The following is a 21093-nucleotide window of genomic DNA, read 5'->3' as shown; positions in this document are numbered from 1 at the left end:
ACAAGTTTTCTCTTCAATGGGAGTTCAATAAGGCTCCCTCAATGATCTCTGCTGCCCTCCGACTCTTTGACCTCGTGCTCACCCAGACTCATGTCCACAGCCATGTATCTTCACCTACGCCTTCTAGCTATTGTCTTTCTCCTCCCCAACTTCTTATTCTGGCATCTCCCCCTTTCCTTTCCAGTCCTGATGAAGGGTCTTGGCCCACAACGTCATCTGTTTATTCCTCTCCATAGATGCTGCCTGACCTGTTGAGTTCCTCCAGCATTTTTGTGTGTGTTGCTATACTGTAATTTCTTTTTCAGAATATCTTTCAGACTCAATGGACCAAAAGGCCTTTTCTCAGACTCGATGGGCTGGATGGTCTATTTCTGCTCCTATATATGGTCAGTCCAGATGAAAGACTGTCTCACAGCCTCACTGACACTATCCCTCTGCTTGCAAAACTAGTAAGAACCAGATTCGTATCTTACCTAAAATACTGATTGATACCTGCAGAAAGGTGTCTACTTGCTCAGTAACAGGTAAGAGAATTCCATAAGCTAGTGATGAACAGTTGCAGGAAGGTCACAAGTGGCAAAACATCGAGGGTACACATCGAAGGCACATAGTGAAAAAGGTATTAAAGCTTCAGCTCACCATCTGAAGTTGCTGAACCATTTCTTCCCGATACGCCAGCTCTCGCTTCATTTGGTCCTGGAAGTTATCTGATCAACAGGTAGACAGAATATGCAAAATCATTGTTCAGATACACCCTGGACTCACACACATGACTGTAATAACCTCTCCATGTTGTTACATTACAAGTCTTGGTTCTAATCCCATTAAACCATATTGTCCATTATTTCTTCCATTCAACATTTGAAAATATATCCTTACACACAAAAAAAACTAAAACCAAATTATTCTCTACTCAGTGGCCATTTTATTAAGTACAATTGTTCATTAATGCAAATATCTAATCAGCCAATTACCTAGCAGCAACTCAATGCATGAAAGCATGCAGAAATGGTCAAGAGGTTCAGTTGTTCAGACCAAACATCAGAAAGGGGAAGAAATGTGATCTAAGTGACTTTGACTGTGGAATGATTGTTGGTGCCAGATGGGGTGGTTTGAGTATCCCAGAAACTGCTGATCTCCTGGGATTTTCATGCACAACACTCTCTAGAATTTACAGAGAATGGTGTGAAAAACAAAAGAAACAGTAAGCGGCAGTTCTGTGGGTGAAAACTCCTTGTTAATGAGAGAGGTCAGAGGAGAATGGCCAGACTGGTTCAAGCTGACAGGAAGGCGACAGTAACTCAAATAACCACACATTACAACAGTGGTGTGCAGAAGAGCATCTCTGAATGCACAGCACTTCGAACCTTGAAGTGGATGGGCTGCAGTGGCAGAAGACCACGAACATACACCCAATGGCCACTTTATTGGGGACAGGAGATATCTGTCACGTGGCCACTGAGAGTATTTCCACACCCTTCAAATACTACGGCATGCATGTTATTTGTATCATTACACAGACACTGATCGTGCATGGATGGACTCCTTGGTTTGTACGATTGCAGGAAATAGCTGAGAATCATTTCCAGAAGTGAACACATTTTATTTCAGTACAAAGGAAATTTACAAAGGTGTTGCAGGGACTTGAGGACCTGAGTTATAGGAAAGGTTGAAAAGATTTGGACTTTATTCTCTGGAGTGTAGAATCAGAAGAGATGTGAAGCCTGGGAACACAGATCCATAATTCATTGAAAGTGCTGTCACAGGTAGATAGGGTCATAAAGAAAGCTTTTGCCACATTGGCCTTCACAAATCAATGTATTGACTACAGGATTTGGGATGTTTGTTGCAATTGTATAAGCCACTGATGAGGCCTAATTCAGAGTATTATGTGCGGTTCTGGTCACCTACAGGAAAGATATCAGTAAGATTAAAGGAGTGTTGAGAAAATCACTAGGATGTTGCTGGGCTTGAGGACCTGAGTTACAGGGAACAGTTGAATAAGTTTGGACTTTATTATGGAGATTTAACAGATGTATACAAAACTATGAGGGGTATAGATAGGGTAAATATAAGTGTACTTTTCCCACCAGGGTTGGGTGAGGCTAGGGTTACAGATCATGGGTTAGGGAGGAAAGGTGAAATGCTTAAGGGGTACACAAGAGGAAACGTCTTCACTAAAGGGGTGGTGAGGGTGTGGAATGAGCAGCCAGCTCATGGTGGATTTCAACATTTGGATAGGTACGTGGATGGGAGGGGTATGGAGGGCTATGGTCCAGGCACAGGTTGATGGGATTATAACAGCCTCTTTCTGGGCTGCAGTGCTCTATAACTCTGTGACTCCAACATTGTACATTTTTGATGTATGGTTTACAGTTATATAATGAGTTAGACTGCAGCATTCCACCTATTCAAGACCCCTGTGTAACACCCCAACTTAACACACTAAACCGAATGCAAGAGAAAGGAAAAGAATCATTTCTTACTGACAACAGTGAAAGGAGCGTTACCCTTTAACGCCTGAAACTCTTGCTCTAATCTCCGCCTCAGATCAATCTGTTCCAACAAAACTTTCTGAAGTTCTTCTAGACAAAATAAACATAAATTTGATGTAACGATAAGTAAAAGAACCAGAAGCAATGAGGCTGAGTAACAGTTTCATTCCGCAGGCTGTTAAACTGGTTAACACTCCACACCCCACTCCCCACCTCCCACTCACCATATCCCACTCCCCACCCCCCACTCACCAGTCCCCACACTCCTCCTCACACCTCACACCCCACTCCCCACACCCACACCCCACTTCCCCCTCCCCACTCCCCACTCACCAGTCCCCACACTCCTCCCCACATCCCATTCCCCAACCCCACACCCACACCCCACTCACCAGTCCCCACACTCCTCCTCACACCTCACACCCCACTCCCCACACCCACACCCCACTCCCCCCTCCCCACCCCCCACTCACCAGTCCCCACACTCCTCCCCACATCCCATTCCCCAACCCCACACCCACACCCCACTCACCAGTCCCCCCACACCCACACCCCACTCCCCCCTCCCCACCCCCCACTCACCAGTCCCCACACTCCTCCCCACATCCCATTCCCCAACCCCACACCCACACCCCACTCACCAGTCCCCACACTCCTCCTCACACCTCACACCCCACTCCCCACACCCACACCCCACTCCCCCCTCCCCACTCCCCACTCACCAGTCCCCACACTCCTCCTCACACCTCACACCCCACTCCCCACACCCACACCCCACTCCCCCCTCCCCACTCCCCACTCACCACTCCCCACACTCCTCCCCACATCCCATTCCCCAACCCCACACCCACACCCCACTCACCAGTCCCCACACTCCTCCTCACACCTCACACCCCACTCCCCACACCCACACCCCACTCCCCCCTCCCCACTCCCCACTCACCAGTCCCCACACTCCTCCTCACACCTCACACCCCACTCCCCACACCCACACCCCACTCCCCCCTCCCCACTCCCCACTCACCACTCCCCACACTCCTCCCCACATCCCATTCCCCAACCCCACACCCACACCCCACTCACCAGTCCCCACACTCCTCCCCACATCCCATTCCCCAACCCCACACCCCACTCACCAGTCCCCACACTCCTCCTCACACCTCACACCCCACTCCCCACACCCACACCCCACTCCCCCCTCCCCACTCCCCACTCACCAGTCCCCACACTCCTCCCCACATCCCATTCCCCAACCCCACACCCACACCCCACTCACCAGTCCCCACACTCCTCCTCACACCTCACACCCCACTCCCCACACCCACACCCCACTCCCCCCTCCCCACTCCCCACTCACCAGTCCCCACACTCCTCCCCACATCCCATTCCCCAACCCCACACCCCACTCACCAGTCCCCACACTCCTCCTCACACCTCACACCCCACTCCCCACACCCACACCCCACTCCCCCCTCCCCACTCCCCACTCACCAGTCCCCACACTCCTCCTCACATCCCATTCCCCAACCCCACACCCACACCCCACTCACCAGTCCCCACACTCCTCCTCACACCTCACACCCCACTCCCCACACCCACACCCCACTCCCCCCTCCCCACCCCCCACTCACCAGTCCCCACACTCCTCCCCACATCCCATTCCCCAACCCCACACCCCACTCACCAGTCCCCACACTCCTCCCCACATCCCATTCCCCAACCCCACACCCCACTCACCAGTCCCCACACTCCTCCTCACACCTCACACCCCACTCCCCACACCCACACCCCACTCCCCCCTCCCCACTCCCCACTCACCAGTCCCCACACTCCTCCTCACACCTCACATCCCACTTCCCATACCTCACTTCCCACACCCACACCCCACTCCCCCCTCCCCACCCCCCACTCACCAGTCCCCACACTCCTCCTCACACCTCACACCCCACTCACCATACCTCACGTTCCACTTCCCACTCCCCACTTCCCACAACCACACCCCACTCCCCACTTCCCACACCCCACTCCCCCCTCCCCACTCCCCACTCACCAGTCCCCACACTCCTCCTCACACCTCACTCCCCACTTCCCACACCCCACTCCCCCCTCCCACTCACCTGTCCCCACACTCCTCCTCATACCTCACACCCCAGACCCCATACCTAAAATCCCACTTCCCACTCCACACACCCCACTCCCCAACCCCCACTCACCAGTCCCCAACCCCACACCTCACACCCCACTCACCATACCACACATCCCACTCCCCACCCCCCACTTACTAGTCCACACACTGCTCCTCACACCTCACATCCCACTCCCCACTCCCCCCTCCCCACCCCCCACTCACCAGTCCCCACACTCTTCCTCATACCTCACACCCCACCCCCCATACCTCACATCCCACTCACCAGTCCACACACTCCTCTTCATACCTCACACCCCACTCCCCATACCTCACATCCCACTTCCCACTCCCCACTTCCCACACCCACACCCCACTCCCCCCTCCCCACCCCCCACTCACCAGTCCACACACTCCTCTTCATACCTCACACTCCACTCCCCATACCTCACATCCCACTTCCCACTCCCCACTTCCCACACCCACATCCCACTCCCCACTTCCCACACCCCAACCCCCACTCACCAGTCCCCCAACCCCACTCCCCACCCCCCACTCACCAGTCCACACGCACCTCCTCATACCTCACATCCCACTTCCCGCACCCACATCCCACACCCCACTCCCCCCTCCCCAACCCCCACTCACCAGTCCCCACACCCCACAACCCACACCCACTCCCCACTCACGTCCCCACACCCCACACCACTCCCCACCCACCACTCACTTGTCCCCACACCCCACACCACTTCCCACACCCACTCACCAGTCACCACACCCCACACCCCACACCCACTCCCTACCACCCACTCACCAGTCCCCACACCCCACATCCACTCCTCACCCCCCACTCACCACTCCCCACTCCCCACACCCCACACCCCACTACGCACCACCCACTTACCAGTCCCCACATCACACAACCCACACCCACTCCCCACTGACCAGTCCCCACACCCCACACCCACTCCCCACTCACGTCCCCAAACCCCACACCTCTTCCCACCCCCCACTCACCAGTCACCACACCCCACACCCCACACCCACTCCCTACCACCCACTCACCAGTCCCCACACCCCACACCCACTCCTCACCCCCCACTCACCAGTCCCCACACTCCACTCCCCACACACCTCCTCACACCTCACACCCCCACACTCCACTCCCCACCTCCCACACCCACTCCCCACACCCCACCTACCACACCCACTCCCCACTCCCCACACCCCACATCCCACTCCCCACACCCCACATCCCACTCCCAACACCCCACATCCCACTCCCCACTCCCCACATCCCACTCCCCACACCCCACACCCCACATCCCACTCCCCACTCCCCACATCCCACTCCCCACACCCCACAACCCACAACCACTCTCCACACCCCACATCCAACTCCCCACTCCCCACATCCCACTCCCCACACCCCACACCCCACACCCCACATCCCACTCCCCACTCCCCACATCCCACTCCCCACTCCCCACATCCCACTCCCCACACCCCACAACCACTCCACACCCCACATCCCACTCCCCACTCCCCACACCCCACACCCCACTACGCACCACCCACTTACCAGTCCCCACATCACACAACCCACACCCACTCCCCACTGACCAGTCCCCACACCCCACACCCACTCCCCACTCACGTCCCCAAACCCCACACCTCTTCCCACCCCCCACTCCCCACATCCCACTCCCCACACCCCACACCCCACATCCCACTCCCCACTCCCCACATCCCACTCCCCACACCCCACAACCCACAACCACTCTCCACACCCCACATCCCACTCCCCACTCCCCACATCCCACTCCCCACACCCCACACCCCACATCCCACTCCCCACTCCCCACATCCCACTCCCCACTCCCCACATCCCACTCCCCACACCCCACAACCACTCCACACCCCACATCCCACTCCCCACTCCCCACATCCCACTCCCCACACCCCACATCCCACGCCCCACACCCCACATCCCACTCCCCACTCCCCACATCCCACTCCCCACTCCCCACATCCCACTCCCCACACCCCACAACCCACAACCACTCTCCACACCCCACATCCCACTCCCCACTCCCCACATCCCACTCCCCACTCCCCACATCCCACTCCCCACACCCCACAACCACTCCACACCCCACATCCCACTCCCCACTCCCCACATCCCACTCCCCACACCCCACATCCCACGCCCCACACCCCACATCCCACTCCCCACTCCCCACATCCCACTCCCCACACCCCACAACCCACACCCCACTCCCCACACCCCACAACCCACACCCCACTCCCCACATCCCACTCCCCACACCCCACAACCCACATCCCACTCCCCACACCCCACAACCCACGCCCCACACCCCACATCCCACTCCCCACTCCCCACATCCCACTCCCCACACCCCACTCCCCACACCCCACATCCCACGCCCCACACCCCACATCCACTCCCCACTCCCCACATCCCACTCCCCACACCCCACAACCCACAACCACTCTCCACACCCCACATCCCACTCCCCACTCCCCACATCCCACTACCCACACCCCACTCCCCACTCCCCACATCCAACTCCCCACACCCCACTCCCAACACACCACAACCCACATCCCACACCCCACACCCCACATCCCACTCCCCACTCCCCACATCCCACTCCCAACACCCCACACTCACTCCCCTCACTCCACACCCCACTCCCCACACCCCACATCCCACTCCCCACTCCCCACATCCCACTCCCCACACCCCACAACCCACTCCCCACACCCCACATCCCACTCCCCACTCCCCACATCCCACTCCCCACACCCCACAACCCACAACCACTCTCCACACCCCACATCCCACTCCCCACTCCCCACATCCCACTACCCACACCCCACTCCCCACTCCCCACATCCAACTCCCCACACCCCACTCCCAACACACCACAACCCACATCCCACACCCCACACCCCACATCCCACTCCCCACTCCCCACATCCCACTCCCAACACCCCACACTCACTCCCCTCACTCCACACCCCACTCCCCACACCCCACATCCCACTCCCCACTCCCCACATCCCACTCCCCACACCCCACAACCCACTCCCCACACCCCACATCCCACTCCCCACTCCCCACATCCCACTCCCCACACCCCACAACCCACAACCACTCTCCACTCCCCACACCCCACATCCCACGCCCCACTCCCCACATCCCACTCCCCACTCCCCACATCCCACTCCCCACACCCCACAACCCACAACCACTCTCCACACCCCACATCCCACTCCCCACTCCCCACATCCCACTCCCCACTCCCCACATCCCACTCCCCACACCCCACAACCACTCCACACCCCACATCCCACTCCCCACTCCCCACATCCCACTCCCCACACCCCACATCCCACGCCCCACACCCCACATCCCACTCCCCACTCCCCACATCCCACTCCCCACACCCCACAACCCACACCCCACTCCCCACATCCCACTCCCCACACCCCACAACCCACATCCCACTCCCCACTCCCCACATCCCACTCCCCACACCCCACAACCCACGCCCCACACCCCACATCCCACTCCCCACTCCCCACATCCCACTCCCCACACCCCACTCCCCACACCCCACATCCCACGCCCCACACCCCACATCCCACTCCCCACTCCCCACATCCCACTCCCCACACCCCACAACCACTCTCCACACCCCACATCCCACTCCCCACTCCCCACATCCCACTACCCACACCCCACTCCCCACTCCCCACATCCAACTCCCCACACCCCACTCCCAACACACCACAACCCACATCCCACACCCCACACCCCACATCCCACTCCCCACTCCCCACATCCCACTCCCAACACCCCACACTCACTCCCCTCACTCCACACCCCACTCCCCACACCCCACATCCCACTCCCCACTCCCCACATCCCACTCCCCACACCCCACAACCCACGCCCCACACCCCACATCCCACCCCCCACTCCCCACATCCCACTCCCCACACCCCACAACCCACAACCACTCTCCACACCCCACATCCCACTCCCCACTCCCCACATCCCACTCCCCACACCCCACATCCCACGCCCCACACCCCACATCCCACTCCCCACTCCCCACATCCCACTCCCCACACCCCACAACCCACAACCACTCTCCACACCCCACATCCCACTCCCCACTCCCCACATCCCACTCCCCACACCCCACTCCCCACTCCCCACATCCCACTCCCCACACCCCACTCCCAACACACCACAACCCACATCCCACTCCCCACACCCCACATCCCACTCCCCACTCCCCACATCCACTCCCAACACCCCACATCCCACTCCCCACACCCCACACCCACTCCCCACACCCCACATCCCTCTCCCAACACCCCACACCCACTCCCCTCACTCCACACCCAACACCCCACACCCACTCCCCACACCCCACATCCCACTCCCAACACCCCACACCCACTCCCCTCATTCCACACCCCACTCCCCTCACTCCACACCCCACTCCCCACCTCCCACACCCACTCCCCACACCCCACATCCCACTCCCAACACCCCACACCCACTCCCCTCACTCCACACCCCACTCCCCTCACTCCACACCCCACTCCCCTCACTCCACACCCCACTCCCCACCTCCCACACCCACTCCCCACACCCCACATCCCACTCCCAACACCCCACACCCACTCCCAACACCCCACACCCACTCCCCTCACTCCACACCCCACTCCCCTCACTCCACACCCACTCCCCTCACTCCACACCCCACTCCCCGCTCTCCAGCTCAGAGATACACTCTGATCCTGCACTGGTCACTTTTGATCTTTTATTGCTGCTGTTTCACATGTTTATACGACTGCTTGTTTTATTATAAACGATAAACCATTTGATAAGGTCCCACATAGGAGATTGGTGGGTAAAATCAGAGCTCATGGTATTGGGGGGAAGATATTGACATGGATAGAAAACTGATTGGCAGATAGAAAGCAAAGGGTAACGGTGAATGGGTGTTTCTCAGAATGGCAGGTGGTGACTAGTGGGGTGCCACAGGGCTCGGTATTGGGACCGCAGCTGTTTACGATTTATGTCAACGATTTAGATGAAGGCATTGAGAATAACATCAGTAAGTTTGCTGATGATACTAAGCTGGGTGGCAGTGCGACATGTGATGAGGACGTTAGGAGAATTCAGGGTGACTTGAATAGGCTGAGTGAGTGGGCAGATACTTGGCAGATGACGTTTAATGTGAATAAGTGTGAGGTTATCCACTTTGGGAGTAAGAACAGGAAGGCAGATTATTATCTGAACGGTGTAGAGTTAGGTAAGGGAGAAATACAAAGAGATCTAGGAGTCCTTGTTCATCAGTCACTGAAGGTGAACGAGCAAGTGCAGCAGGCAGTGAAGAAGGCTAATGGAATGTTGGCCTTTATTACAAAGGGAATTGAGTACAAGAGCAAGGAAATCCTCTTGCATTTGTACAGAGCCCTGGTGAGACCACACCTGGAATATTGTGTACAGTTTTGGTCTCCAGGGTTAAGGAAGGACATCCTGGCTGTAGAGGAAGTGCAGCATAGATTCACAAGGTTAATTCCTGGGATGTCAGGACTGTCTTACGCAGAGAGGTGAGAGAGACTGGGCTTGTACACGTTGGAATTAAGGAGATTGAGAGGGGATCTGATTGCAACATATAAGATTATTAAGGCGTTGGACAAGATAGAGGCAGGAAATATGTTCCAGATGCTGGGAGAGTCCAGTACCAGAGGGCATGGTTTGAGAATAAGGGGTAGGTCATTTAGGACAGAGTTAAGGAAAAACTTGTTCTCCCAGAGAGTTTTGGGGGTCTGGAATGCACTGCCTCGGAAGGCAGTGGAGGCCAATTCTCTGGATGCTTTCAAGAAGGAGCTAGATAGGTATCTTATTGATAGGGGAATCAAGGGATATGGGGACATGGCAGGAACCAGGTATTGATAGTAGTTGAGCAGCCATGGTCTCAAAATGGCGGTGCAGGCTTGAAGGGCCGAATGGTCTACTTCTGCACCTATTGTCTATTGTCTATTGTCTATTATAATAGTGCCAGTAACTATTTTGTTACACCTCACATCGGATGGTACAGTGCTCCCCCCATACCAGACAATGTTGCAGCCAGTTAGAATGCTCTCCATGGTACATCTGTGGAAATTTGCAAATGTCTTTCGTGACATCCCAAATCTCCTCAAACTCCTAATGAAGTACAGCCGCTGATGTGCCTTCTTTGTAGTTGCATCAGTATGTTGGGCCCAGGATAGGTCACCCAGGAACAGGAAACTGCTCAGCCTTTCTATTTCTGATTCATCAATAATTGTGTGTGTTCCTTCACCTTACCTTTCCTGAAGTCCACAATCTATCCCTTGGTCTTACTGACCAGCTCATCTACCTTGCTCCTGTATGCCTCTTTTTTCACATCAGAAATTCTGCCACCAATAGTTGTGTTGTTGGCAAATTTATAGATGGTGTTTGAGCTGTGTCTGGCTACAGAGTGAGGGGTTTTAGAAGAATACTGGGCTAAATATGCACACTTGAGGAGCACCACTGCTGATTGTCAGTGAGGTGGAGACATTATTTTTGATCTGCACAGTTTGTGGGCTCTTGGTGAAGAAGTCAAAGATCCAGTTGCAGAGAGAGGTACAGAGGCCCAAGGGTTAGAGCTTGATCATCAGAACTGTAGAAATGGTTGTGTTGAATTCTGAACTGTGGGCAATAAACAGCAGCCTGCCGTAAGTATTACTATTGTCTAGGTGATCCAAGGCCAAGTGGACAGTTGTGTGTGACCACATGCACTGTGCTTTCAGAATCAGAATCAGGTTTAATATCACTGCTATACCTTGTGAAATTTGTTGTTTTGCTGCAGTAGGACATTGTAATACATAATAATAATAAACTATAAATTATATATTTTTAAAAACCATTGCGCCTTTGCCCTAAAGAAACAATGTTTCTTTAAGCTGTATACATGTGTATGGTTGAATGAGAATAACCATGAACTTGAACTTCAAGTTTACGTTTATTGTCATGTGACTGTACATATGTACAACTAACTGAACCAATGTTTCTCCAAAGCACAGTACATAAAATATATCACACAAAAAACATAGATATCACACAGCACATAAACCAAAATATTCTCATAAATAAGTTAATAAAAATATAATTCTAAGTGTATGTAATGTGCTGCATAGGTAAACAGTAAACAACTGTAAACATGATATTGTCTGTTATTGAAATCAATTTTGCACAACCATCTCCATCTTCCCACCAATCAGAAGCTGTCATTGTAATTCACACTTTGAATGTAATAAATAGGAGATCAATCCTTTACCTCTGAAGATTTATCTTTTGTATTTCCTATTCTCTCTGCTCTTTGCAAGTGCATTAGGTGTTCATACATTTGCTCAGTCACAGCGGCCATGCATCTCTCCACTTCCTTCATTCCTCCCTATACCTTCGGGCCAGGAACCCCTAAGCTTTGATTTTGCTTACACTCTAGTGCCAGTGCAGGTTCAGGTTTCATAGTTCTCACTAACAGCTCTGCACAGTTAGCTCCCGCCCACAGCATATTAAAACCGTCAGACATAGGAGCAGAACTAGGCCATTCAGCCCATCGAGTCTGCTCCACCACTGCATCATGGCTGATTTATTATCTCTCTCAACCCCATTCTCCTGCCTTCTCCTTGTAACCTTTGACACCCTGAATATTGAAGAACTGATCAAACTCCACTTTAAATATGGCCTGGTAAAAACAATTTTAATTTATCCCAATAATTAACCAAGTTATCTAGACAATTCTGTGATTGAGTGTTTTGCAACTCTGGGACTCCGTGACATACCATTGGACAACGAGTTCTAGTGGAAGCATATGGGATATACAGCCGTTCTCAACAGTGGAATTTGTTTTGTATCAGGACGGTAAACCTCCAATGAACTCCCAGCAAATATTCCCTAATGATATAGATACTTAGGGAATATTTACAACATGGTTGCATCACAGCCTGGTATGGAAACACCCATGCCCTTGAACAGAAAAGCCTAAAAAGTAGTGGAAATGGCCCAGTCCATCTCAGGTAAATCCCTCCCCGCCATTGAGCACATCTACATGGAGTACTGTTGCAGGAAAGAAGCATCCATCATCAGGGACCCCACCATCCAGACCATGCTCGCTTCTCACTGCTGCCATCAGGAAGGAGGTACAGTTTCCTCTGGATGCACACCACCAGGTTCAGGAACAGTTATTACCCCTCAACCATCAGGTTCTTGAACCAGAGGGGATAACTTCATCCACCCCAACACTGAACCGTTCCCACAACCTATGGACTCACTTTCAAGAGCTCTTCATCTCATGATTTTGACATTTATTGCATTTTAATTATTATTAATTGCTTTATTTTTGTATTTGCAGTTTCTTATCCTTTGCACATTGGTTGTTTGTCCGTCCTGAATGCTCCCTCATTGATTCTATTCTGTTTCTTGTATTTACAAGAAAATGAATCTCAGGGTTGACATATATGTACCTTGATAATAAATCTACTTTGAACTTTGAGATAACCTGTGACACGGCAATCCCCAGCAATCAGTGATCATTACACCTGGTATTACACACACTGTAAAATGCAGGTTGTTCTCAGGTAAATTGTGGTGTGTGTGTGTGTGTGTGTGTGTGTGTGTGAGATCACACATTTATTGCACATTTTTACCTTTCTCCATATTTGCCACATCTGCTTTGATTGAAACTCGAGCTGTTGTTTCTTGTTCGTGGTCAACTGTTAAATAAACACATAACACATAGTCTGGGAACTTTTTCTAAATCAAGAATTAAACAGATAAGGCTGAAGATACTCAGCAGACCGGGCAGCGTCGGGATGCAAAGAGAAACCGAGTCACTGACTCCATTCTGTCGAGGGACCTTCAACCGGAAATGTAACCGTTCCACAGGGGCTGCTGCGCTCCCGTTTTAAAACTCAGATTTCTAGCATCTGCGGGATTTTATTTTATTTCCTTTGCAAACCAAGGTCGCACTTTTTGGAATTTGCTGCTTAAAACGGAAATTGCGTTTTTTTAAACATCCGTGTGGTAGGTTCCATTAAAGCGTTAATTGCGTTTATGCACTCGCAGGTGTAAAATAAAATAGATAATCCACTTTATCAATTTATCGAGGAAAACTGCTGTTTTAAATAAAATGGGTTGTGATGGCGATATGTGAGGGACTCCTCCCCCTAATAAGAGCAAAAAGCTTGTGTATTTTTTGTGTGATCATTCTGAACCCTCGATTCTTTCATCTGACAGGCAAATTTGCAGACATCGCCCCGGGACAGCAGCCTCGTTTGACAGTCAATTAACCGTGAATCGACAAAGCCAAACGAGTTTGCATTACATAAATGGCAAATTAGATTCTTTTTTTCTCTCTCCCCTACAACAGATACCTCCCCAGCTCAGTGCAATTGAGACGCGGCATCAGAACTTCTAATCACGTCCTTTGCTGTCTTAGGTAAAGCCCTTGGCGACATTTAGCAATACGAAAAGGTGGATTCATTTAATTTGTTTAAGATAATAAAGGGGTTTTTGTAATGTACTGTATGCGAGGCTCATTATGAAGTAGATGATATGAATGTTGATGGCTGTCATAAAATACCTTTATTATCTCTGCTGACAAATAGTAAAACACAACGAGCTTCGTATAACAATTCTTCTGAAGGAGACGATTATGACATTATTTTACTTATTGTAAAATATTACTTTCTTAAGGGTGTTCATTTGATTTTCTTCTTTTCAATCTATTCTAATGTACCGTTGGTATGCGCGGCGTTATAATTACATCTGATGATCCTGCGATTTCACTTGTCCTTATTGTAAACTCGGATCAATTTAGTTAATCTCGTTTCGTTTGCTATCTCATCCTTTGAGCATTGTAAAACCATAAGACTTTAGGAGCAGAATTAGGCCATTCAGCCCATCGAGTCTGCTACACCATTCCATCATGGCTGATTTATTATCCCTCTCAACGCCATTCTCCTGCCTTCTCCACGTAACCTTTGAGGCCCTGACCTATCAATCTCTGCTTTAAATATACCCAATGGCTTGGCCTCCACGACCGTCTGTGGCAATGAATTCCACAGATTTACCACCCTCAAGCTAAAGAAATTCCTCCTTACCTCTGTTGTAAATGGATGCCCCTCCATTCTACCCTCTGGCCCTAGATTCCCCCAGCAAAGGGGACATCCTCTCCACATTCACTCTATCTGCGTCCTCTGGTCTTGGACTCCCCCAGCAAAGGAAACATTTTCTCCACATCCACTCTATCTGTGTCCTCTGGTCCTAGACTCCCCCACTATAGGAAACATCCTCTCCACATCCACTCTATCTGTGTCCTCTGGTCTGAGACTCCCCCACTATAGGAAACATCCACTCCACATCCACTCTATCTGTGTCCTCTGGTCCTAGACTCTCCACTATAGGAAACATCCTCTCCATGTCCACTCTATCTGTGTCCTCTGGTCCTAGACTCCCCCACTATAGGAAACATCCTCTCCACATCCACTCTATCTGTGTCCTCTGGTCCTAGACTCCCCCACTATAGGAAACATCCTCTCCACATCCACTCTATCGAGATCTTTCAATATTCGTTATTTTATCATTCTTCGTATTCTTTTTGAATTTGATATTTGCAGAACAATCTCGGGAATTTATTCCGCATTAGTTGTTTTAACATGAAATCTATTTATGACCTGTTCTCACTCACCTCTAGATTCCCGCCAGAATCCTAGCCCTGGACTGTCGGGTTCGTCCGCAACACCGTCTTGATGTTTCGTCTCACCTGGAACACGGAGTACGCGTTAACATAGCGTAGACAGAAACAAGGGGTAAGAAGAATCAACCACTTCAACAAGACTAGATCGAAAACGAAACCTAGGGGAAGTTCAAAGTAAATTTATTATCAAAGCACACATCATATACAACCCTAAGGCTCGTTTTCTTGCGGGCATTCAGGAAACGCGAAAGAATCAATGAAAGGCTGCGCATAACAAGACGGACAAACAATTTTCTGACAAAGTCAGGGTTCTGATTCTGAAATAAAATAGAAACAGAGACGCTGATAAATAACAGAGAACCCTAAAAACATAGAGACGCGTTAATATAATGACTTTTGATTAAACTTTCGTTCCGCGCTTCCGCTTTGAAAGTGGAACAAGATGTTTCACAGTTCCAAGATTTCAGAATTGGGTTTAATATCACTGACATTTGTCGGGAAGTAAGATGTTCTGCGGCAGCAGTCCAATGCAATACGTCATTAAAAACTATATTACAATAAGAAATACATATATTAAAATTAACTAGTGCAAAACAATAATTAAAAAATACTTAACAATAAGAAATCCCCATATTTAAATTAAATTAAGTTAAAAAGAGAGCGTGTAGTTTTCATGATTTATTTAAACAAACTATTTTTCACTTACTAGGAAAATTGTCTTCGTTCTTTTTCGAAAAGAGGGAATGCTTTTTGCTCCCATTTTTAAGAGCCTGTTGCGATATAACAAAACGAAAGAAATATTAGCCTGGTCTGGAAGTGACAGAACGCCACGGTTAATTAGACAGGAAATCGTGGCGTAAACCTCTCTCTGCTCGTTGCAGTTGGAGCGAAGACGACACTAATGAATAATTATTAACATTCCCAGGAAAGAGATAATATATACCTTTTGTAAAAGGCAAATTAAACGGACACGATCTGTGCGGTTACGGATACTACACAGCGAATCGAGTTGTGCGATAGAATTTGGATTTCTTAGAGATGATTGTCAGCCGCACCTCCCGTGTATAGTTTAAAACTATAAGACATAGGAGCAGAATTAGTTCATTCGAGACATCACGGCTGATTTATTGTCCTTCTCAACCCCATTTCTCTGCCTTCTCCCCGTAATCTTTGACGTCCTGACTAATCAAAAACCTTCTCACCCTCTGCTTTAAAGTGACTTGGCCTCCAAAGCCGTCTGTGGCAATGAATTCCAGGTTCACCTCCATCTGGCTAAAGATCCTCATCTTTACTCTGAATGAACGCCCCTCTATTCCGAGACTTTCCTCACTATTTTAGCCCAAAGCCGTGTTCAAGTAATAACGAGGTAAATAGATGAAATTTGATATTTACATCTTTGTAACTCGGCTCCTCCAATGGCGGTGGGTCGCAGGGTGTGGAGGCCCTTTTATTGGCTGGGTCTCTAGTCGCCTCGGTGGCTGCTTCTAATTTGGAGGTGGGGGAAGCGGTCTTTTCCTTGCCGTCTGCGGGCCGGGAGTCCTGTTGTAGACTGCTCTGGGGGAAGTGGCCGGGGGAGGTGGCGTTCTCCTGCCCGTCCCCAGAGAGTTTGCTGGTCTCCACGTCCACCTCTGCTTCCTCCTCGCTCTCCACGCTGTCGCTGTGGTAACTGCAGCTGGTTCCTGGGGAAGGGTGTCGCTCCGACCCGAAATCCTCTGGGTTGCCGGGCAGTTTGGTTTTGACCACGGGCCTAAAGGCCGACAGGTAGTTCTGCTTCCTGGCCGTGAACGTAGACACGTCTAACAGTTTCACCCTGCCACCGTCACCCGCCAGCCTGTGATCTGGCGTGCCTGGATGGTTTAAGCTATCGCCGTCAAACATGCTGTCCCTGGGACTCGCCAGGCCGCCACCTTCGTTCTGGTCGGAGAGATCGAGGAATGCTTGTCTCAGATTCGGGGAATCGCCCGCCGACGTGATTGCGCTGGGCTGGGGCTGGAGGTAGGTTGGCACCGGAATACCGCTGGCCGCCCTCGGCGGCCAGAACATACAGAGCGGCGGATAAAAGGCGTCCTTTCTCCCGGGCCAAAGGAGGCCTGACAGCCCGTTTGGCTTCTGGCCACCAGAGAGAGCATCCCCGTCTTCCTTTTTCTGACACAGACCAAAGGCGGGGAACGTGTAAGGGCTGGGGAAGAGAGAAGCCGCCGGGAATTTCTGTAGCATCCCAAATCCTTTGCTGGGGACCGGGATCACTGGATAACTCCGCAGGGTTTTCCGCGAGGAAACGCCGCTTCTCTCTTCATCGTCCTCGGTAAACCTGGTCCTCTTCTGGGAAAGATCCGGGGACATCATGTGAGAGATAACGCTGCTGACCGCTTTCTCCGAACCCAGGGTGCCGCAATGCCCGGGCAAAGCTCTCTTGCGGCTTCCCCCGTTAAACATGGCCTTAACATCTTCCCAGGCGTAGGTCAGGTCTTGCGGGGGACTTTTGTCAGTTAGCTTCAGGTGTCTCCTCCACGAGTTGAAGTTGGCCGCATCGGGTTGGGTGTACTTGGCGTCTGGTGTGCGATGAGAATGGAAGATAAACTTGTTTGGGGAGAAGTACATATTGCAATAGGAACACTTGATGCATTTGGCCCTGGAACTGTTATATCGAGCGGGGACGAAACTGCCCCTACTCCCCCAAGCACATTCATGGCTGACATCAAAGGCGAAGTTATCGGGGAGTTTCGGGGGCCTGTTCTCACCTAGAAAGGATTTGCACAGTCTCTCGGCCTCCCTCTTGGTGATCATTCCGCATCTCCTGGACGAGATGGGCATGGCGCCGGCCCTGCGCAAGATCTCCAATTGGACGGGCGTGCACTGGACGCAGGTGATTCCCAGAGCCACTCGCCGGTTGTGGATCTCGTTGTAGCTGTAGTTCTTCAGCAGCGTGTTGGAGATCTGAGCTAAACACAGCCTCTCTTGGTTGTCGATGATGAGCGACACGATAGGCACCCCGTACAGTATGACCTGCCCCACTTGGTTGGGTTTCACGGGCATGTGAGACCTCTGCTGACTTAGTGGGTCTTGCTCAAAGGAACCGGCCGGTCCTGTGAGCGTAACCTCTGTGGATCCGGGCAGAGGCGTGGAGATGTTTTCCATAGTGGCGACGATTATCAATCAGAGCCTCTCCTTGTACCTGCGATACACAGAACATCATTAACACAGAACGGCGACGGTCTCAGCTTGCGGTTACATCAATATTACAACACACCTTGTAATAGGTAGCATCGATCATAGTGTGGCTCCTGGCGAAGGTACTTAACGCAACGAGCGACTCAATGCAGACGCGTTGCTAACAAAATTGTAACATCTTTTTATCTACAGTAGTATATTAATCAATATTTTGTATCGGCTTGTCAAGAACTGATTGCTACACATAAATAGTTTTATGACCTAATGTAATCTTATTATTATTATTATTATTATTATTATTATTATTAATGTTTCATACATTACCAAACATAACCTTTTAAAAGTGATCTTAACACAAAACGTCTCCGGTTTCTCCTCTGATTCATTAATTAAAAGAGGCAGGAACTCGTTCCGATTCGACACAGCGCATCCCGTCTCGAAATGATGACCGGCGCGATCGGTTTTTTTTAAACAGCCCTTTAAGGATACACCATCGTCACAAGCAAATGATCGCCGCAAGCAAGCGAGGCGGCGGTCACACTGAATGAGTGAATCGGCTGCGAAGTAGCCGGTGAATCGAAAAGAGCGACGTGTTCATTTGGAGGGTCCGGAAGCTCGAAGCGAAAGGTACCGCAGTAAGGAAAGTACCGAGAGAGCAGATCTGAGAGGGAGGGGGAGGAGAGGAGGGAGGAGGAAGAGTGAGAGAGAGGGAGAGAGAGAGAGAGAGAGAGAGAGAGAGAGTTAGAGAGAGAGAGAGAGAGAGAGAGAGAGAGAGAGAGAGAGAGAGAGAGAGAGAGAGAGAGAGAGAGAGAGAGAGAGAGAGAGAGAAAGAGAGAGAGAGAGAGAGAGAGAGGGAGGGAGAGAGAGAAAGAGAGAGAGAGAGCAAAAATACAGATCTAGAGTTTACAAGGAAATGAAGCGGAGTGCAGGAAATGGATTGACGATAATATGGAGGTTACTTGGCCTGATGCGTTCATAATCAAACATAACGAACAGAAAATAGAGACCCTGTTTTCTCCTTGCAGTTCATTAACCATTTACTATTTACAATTAGTATACATAGTATATTTTAAATACACGTTACCTTCGTTAAAAACATGCAGATTGCCTGTTACGCGAGCATCGTGACCTCAGCTGCAATTGCCCTCGACCTTCCTTTAACCCCCCTCACGCCTTTGCAAATCCTGGCGTCTTTGGCCGCTGTTTCAAGGCACATCCCCGAAGCGGCGGCAGTCGGGGGCTGTTGTGGACTGTGCGGGAGCAGAGAGTTTAAACCGTTGCAGGGAGCGCCTCGGCTGAGTGTTTCAGTCTGAACTCTCAGTCCTGCCGCCCAACAGCAATTATCACAGCTGCTAACGTCACTCCCTGACTGACACTGGATAAATGGTCTTTGCAAGTACCTAATAAATTCACAGACTCCCAAACGTCAGGCTTCAGGCTACAGAGCCTACCTTTACAACGTTCCATACGGCACAGCAACACCCAATTGAATTCAGTTTACTTAACACCTTCTCGATATCATTAGAAGGCCAACTCAGATTATTAAAGTATAACCAATATGAAATCTACACCATTAGCGGAGAATTATCTCCATAGTTCGATAAATAACGCGCGTTATTATACACGTTATAATTTAACCTCATTACGGACATTAATTTGAATGCATTTGTCCTACTTGTCAATATCGTCTTTATCTTTTCGTGTTTATTTACAAGAAACACGCGCTTTTACGAAATTAGTTTGAAAAATTATAGGCGAATGTATTAGACTTCAGTCATCTGATACCGAGACCAGGACACTTTAACATTTAGCGAGGCAGAGTAAACCGAGTTAGACGTGTTTCTTATTGCGTCTTGACTGAAATACCGCAGTTTATACTCGATGTTTAACAACCTGCATAAATGTATATTGCCGTAAAAGATTGGGAACTCTTCATCTCCGTAGCATGTTCGTCCTTACATTCGTCCCAGTTATTCAATGGCATTTAGTGCGCGGTTACTGTGTAAGGCATGTTACAGTGAAGAGATATATTGTACATTCACATTTGCTGTTACCGCAAAACAGTACGCTCATTGCGGACATTAATTAATTTGCATTTTTCTTGAATGTCAAGGTTGTCTTTATCTATCTATCCATCTGTCAGTCTGTCTGTCTATCTATCTCAAGATTCAAGATTGTTTAATGTCATTTCTAGGACACCAGTGGAAAGGAGGATGAAATAATTGTTACTTCAGATCCGATGTAGCCCAAAAGAAACCACACAAAGAGAAAGAACACAATAATAATAATAAAAGACACAATAAATATAAAGACATAAGATAATTTAGACACATAGATTGATTGTATGTCCATAAAGTGACGCTCGGCACAGGAGTGTCTGTACATACGGTGACTCCGACAGGAAATGATAAAGTACTTTAAATAGACGGCCGGACGGACGGACGGACAGACAGATAGATGTCATTCTGCGGTAGCACTTGTTTAA

At 50.6% G+C, this 21093-nt stretch overlaps 1 protein-coding gene across 1 annotated transcript; it reads right to left on the bottom strand.

Annotated features, from left to right (window-relative positions):
• Positions 1-630: 630 nt before the first annotated feature.
• On the bottom strand, positions 631-18575 carry skor2 (SKI family transcriptional corepressor 2). Its single transcript, XM_059989808.1, has 6 exons — positions 16830-18575; positions 16144-16207; positions 15429-15503; positions 13387-13452; positions 2487-2585; positions 631-707 (listed from the first exon to the last, which is right to left on the bottom strand). The coding sequence occupies exons 1-6, from the start codon at positions 18573-18575 to the stop codon at positions 631-633; spliced, it is 2127 nt and encodes a 708-aa protein (XP_059845791.1).
• Between the last annotated feature and the right edge of the window lie 2518 nt (positions 18576-21093).

Source organism: Hypanus sabinus, chromosome 14 (assembly GCF_030144855.1).
Source record: "Hypanus sabinus isolate sHypSab1 chromosome 14, sHypSab1.hap1, whole genome shotgun sequence".
In the NCBI taxonomy this organism is placed as follows: Eukaryota; Metazoa; Chordata; class Chondrichthyes; order Myliobatiformes; family Dasyatidae; genus Hypanus; species Hypanus sabinus.
This window is presented reverse-complemented; position numbering and strand designations above follow the sequence as displayed.

What these genes read in the sequence shown, in the direction of transcription:
- skor2 (XM_059989808.1), bottom strand. Translation starts at nt 18,575, where the DNA reads ATGGAAAACATCTCCACGCCTCTGCCCGGATCCACAGAGGTTACGCTC. An exon ending in GAACGAAGACAATTTTCCTA is followed by an intron (nt 15,504 to 16,143) that starts GTAAGTGAAAAA and finishes TCCGTGTTCCAG; the next exon opens with GTGAGACGAAACATCAAGAC. An exon ending in ATTCTGGCGGGAATCTAGAG is followed by an intron (nt 13,453 to 15,428) that starts GTGAGTGAGAAC and finishes TTTATTTAACAG; the next exon opens with TTGACCACGAACAAGAAACA.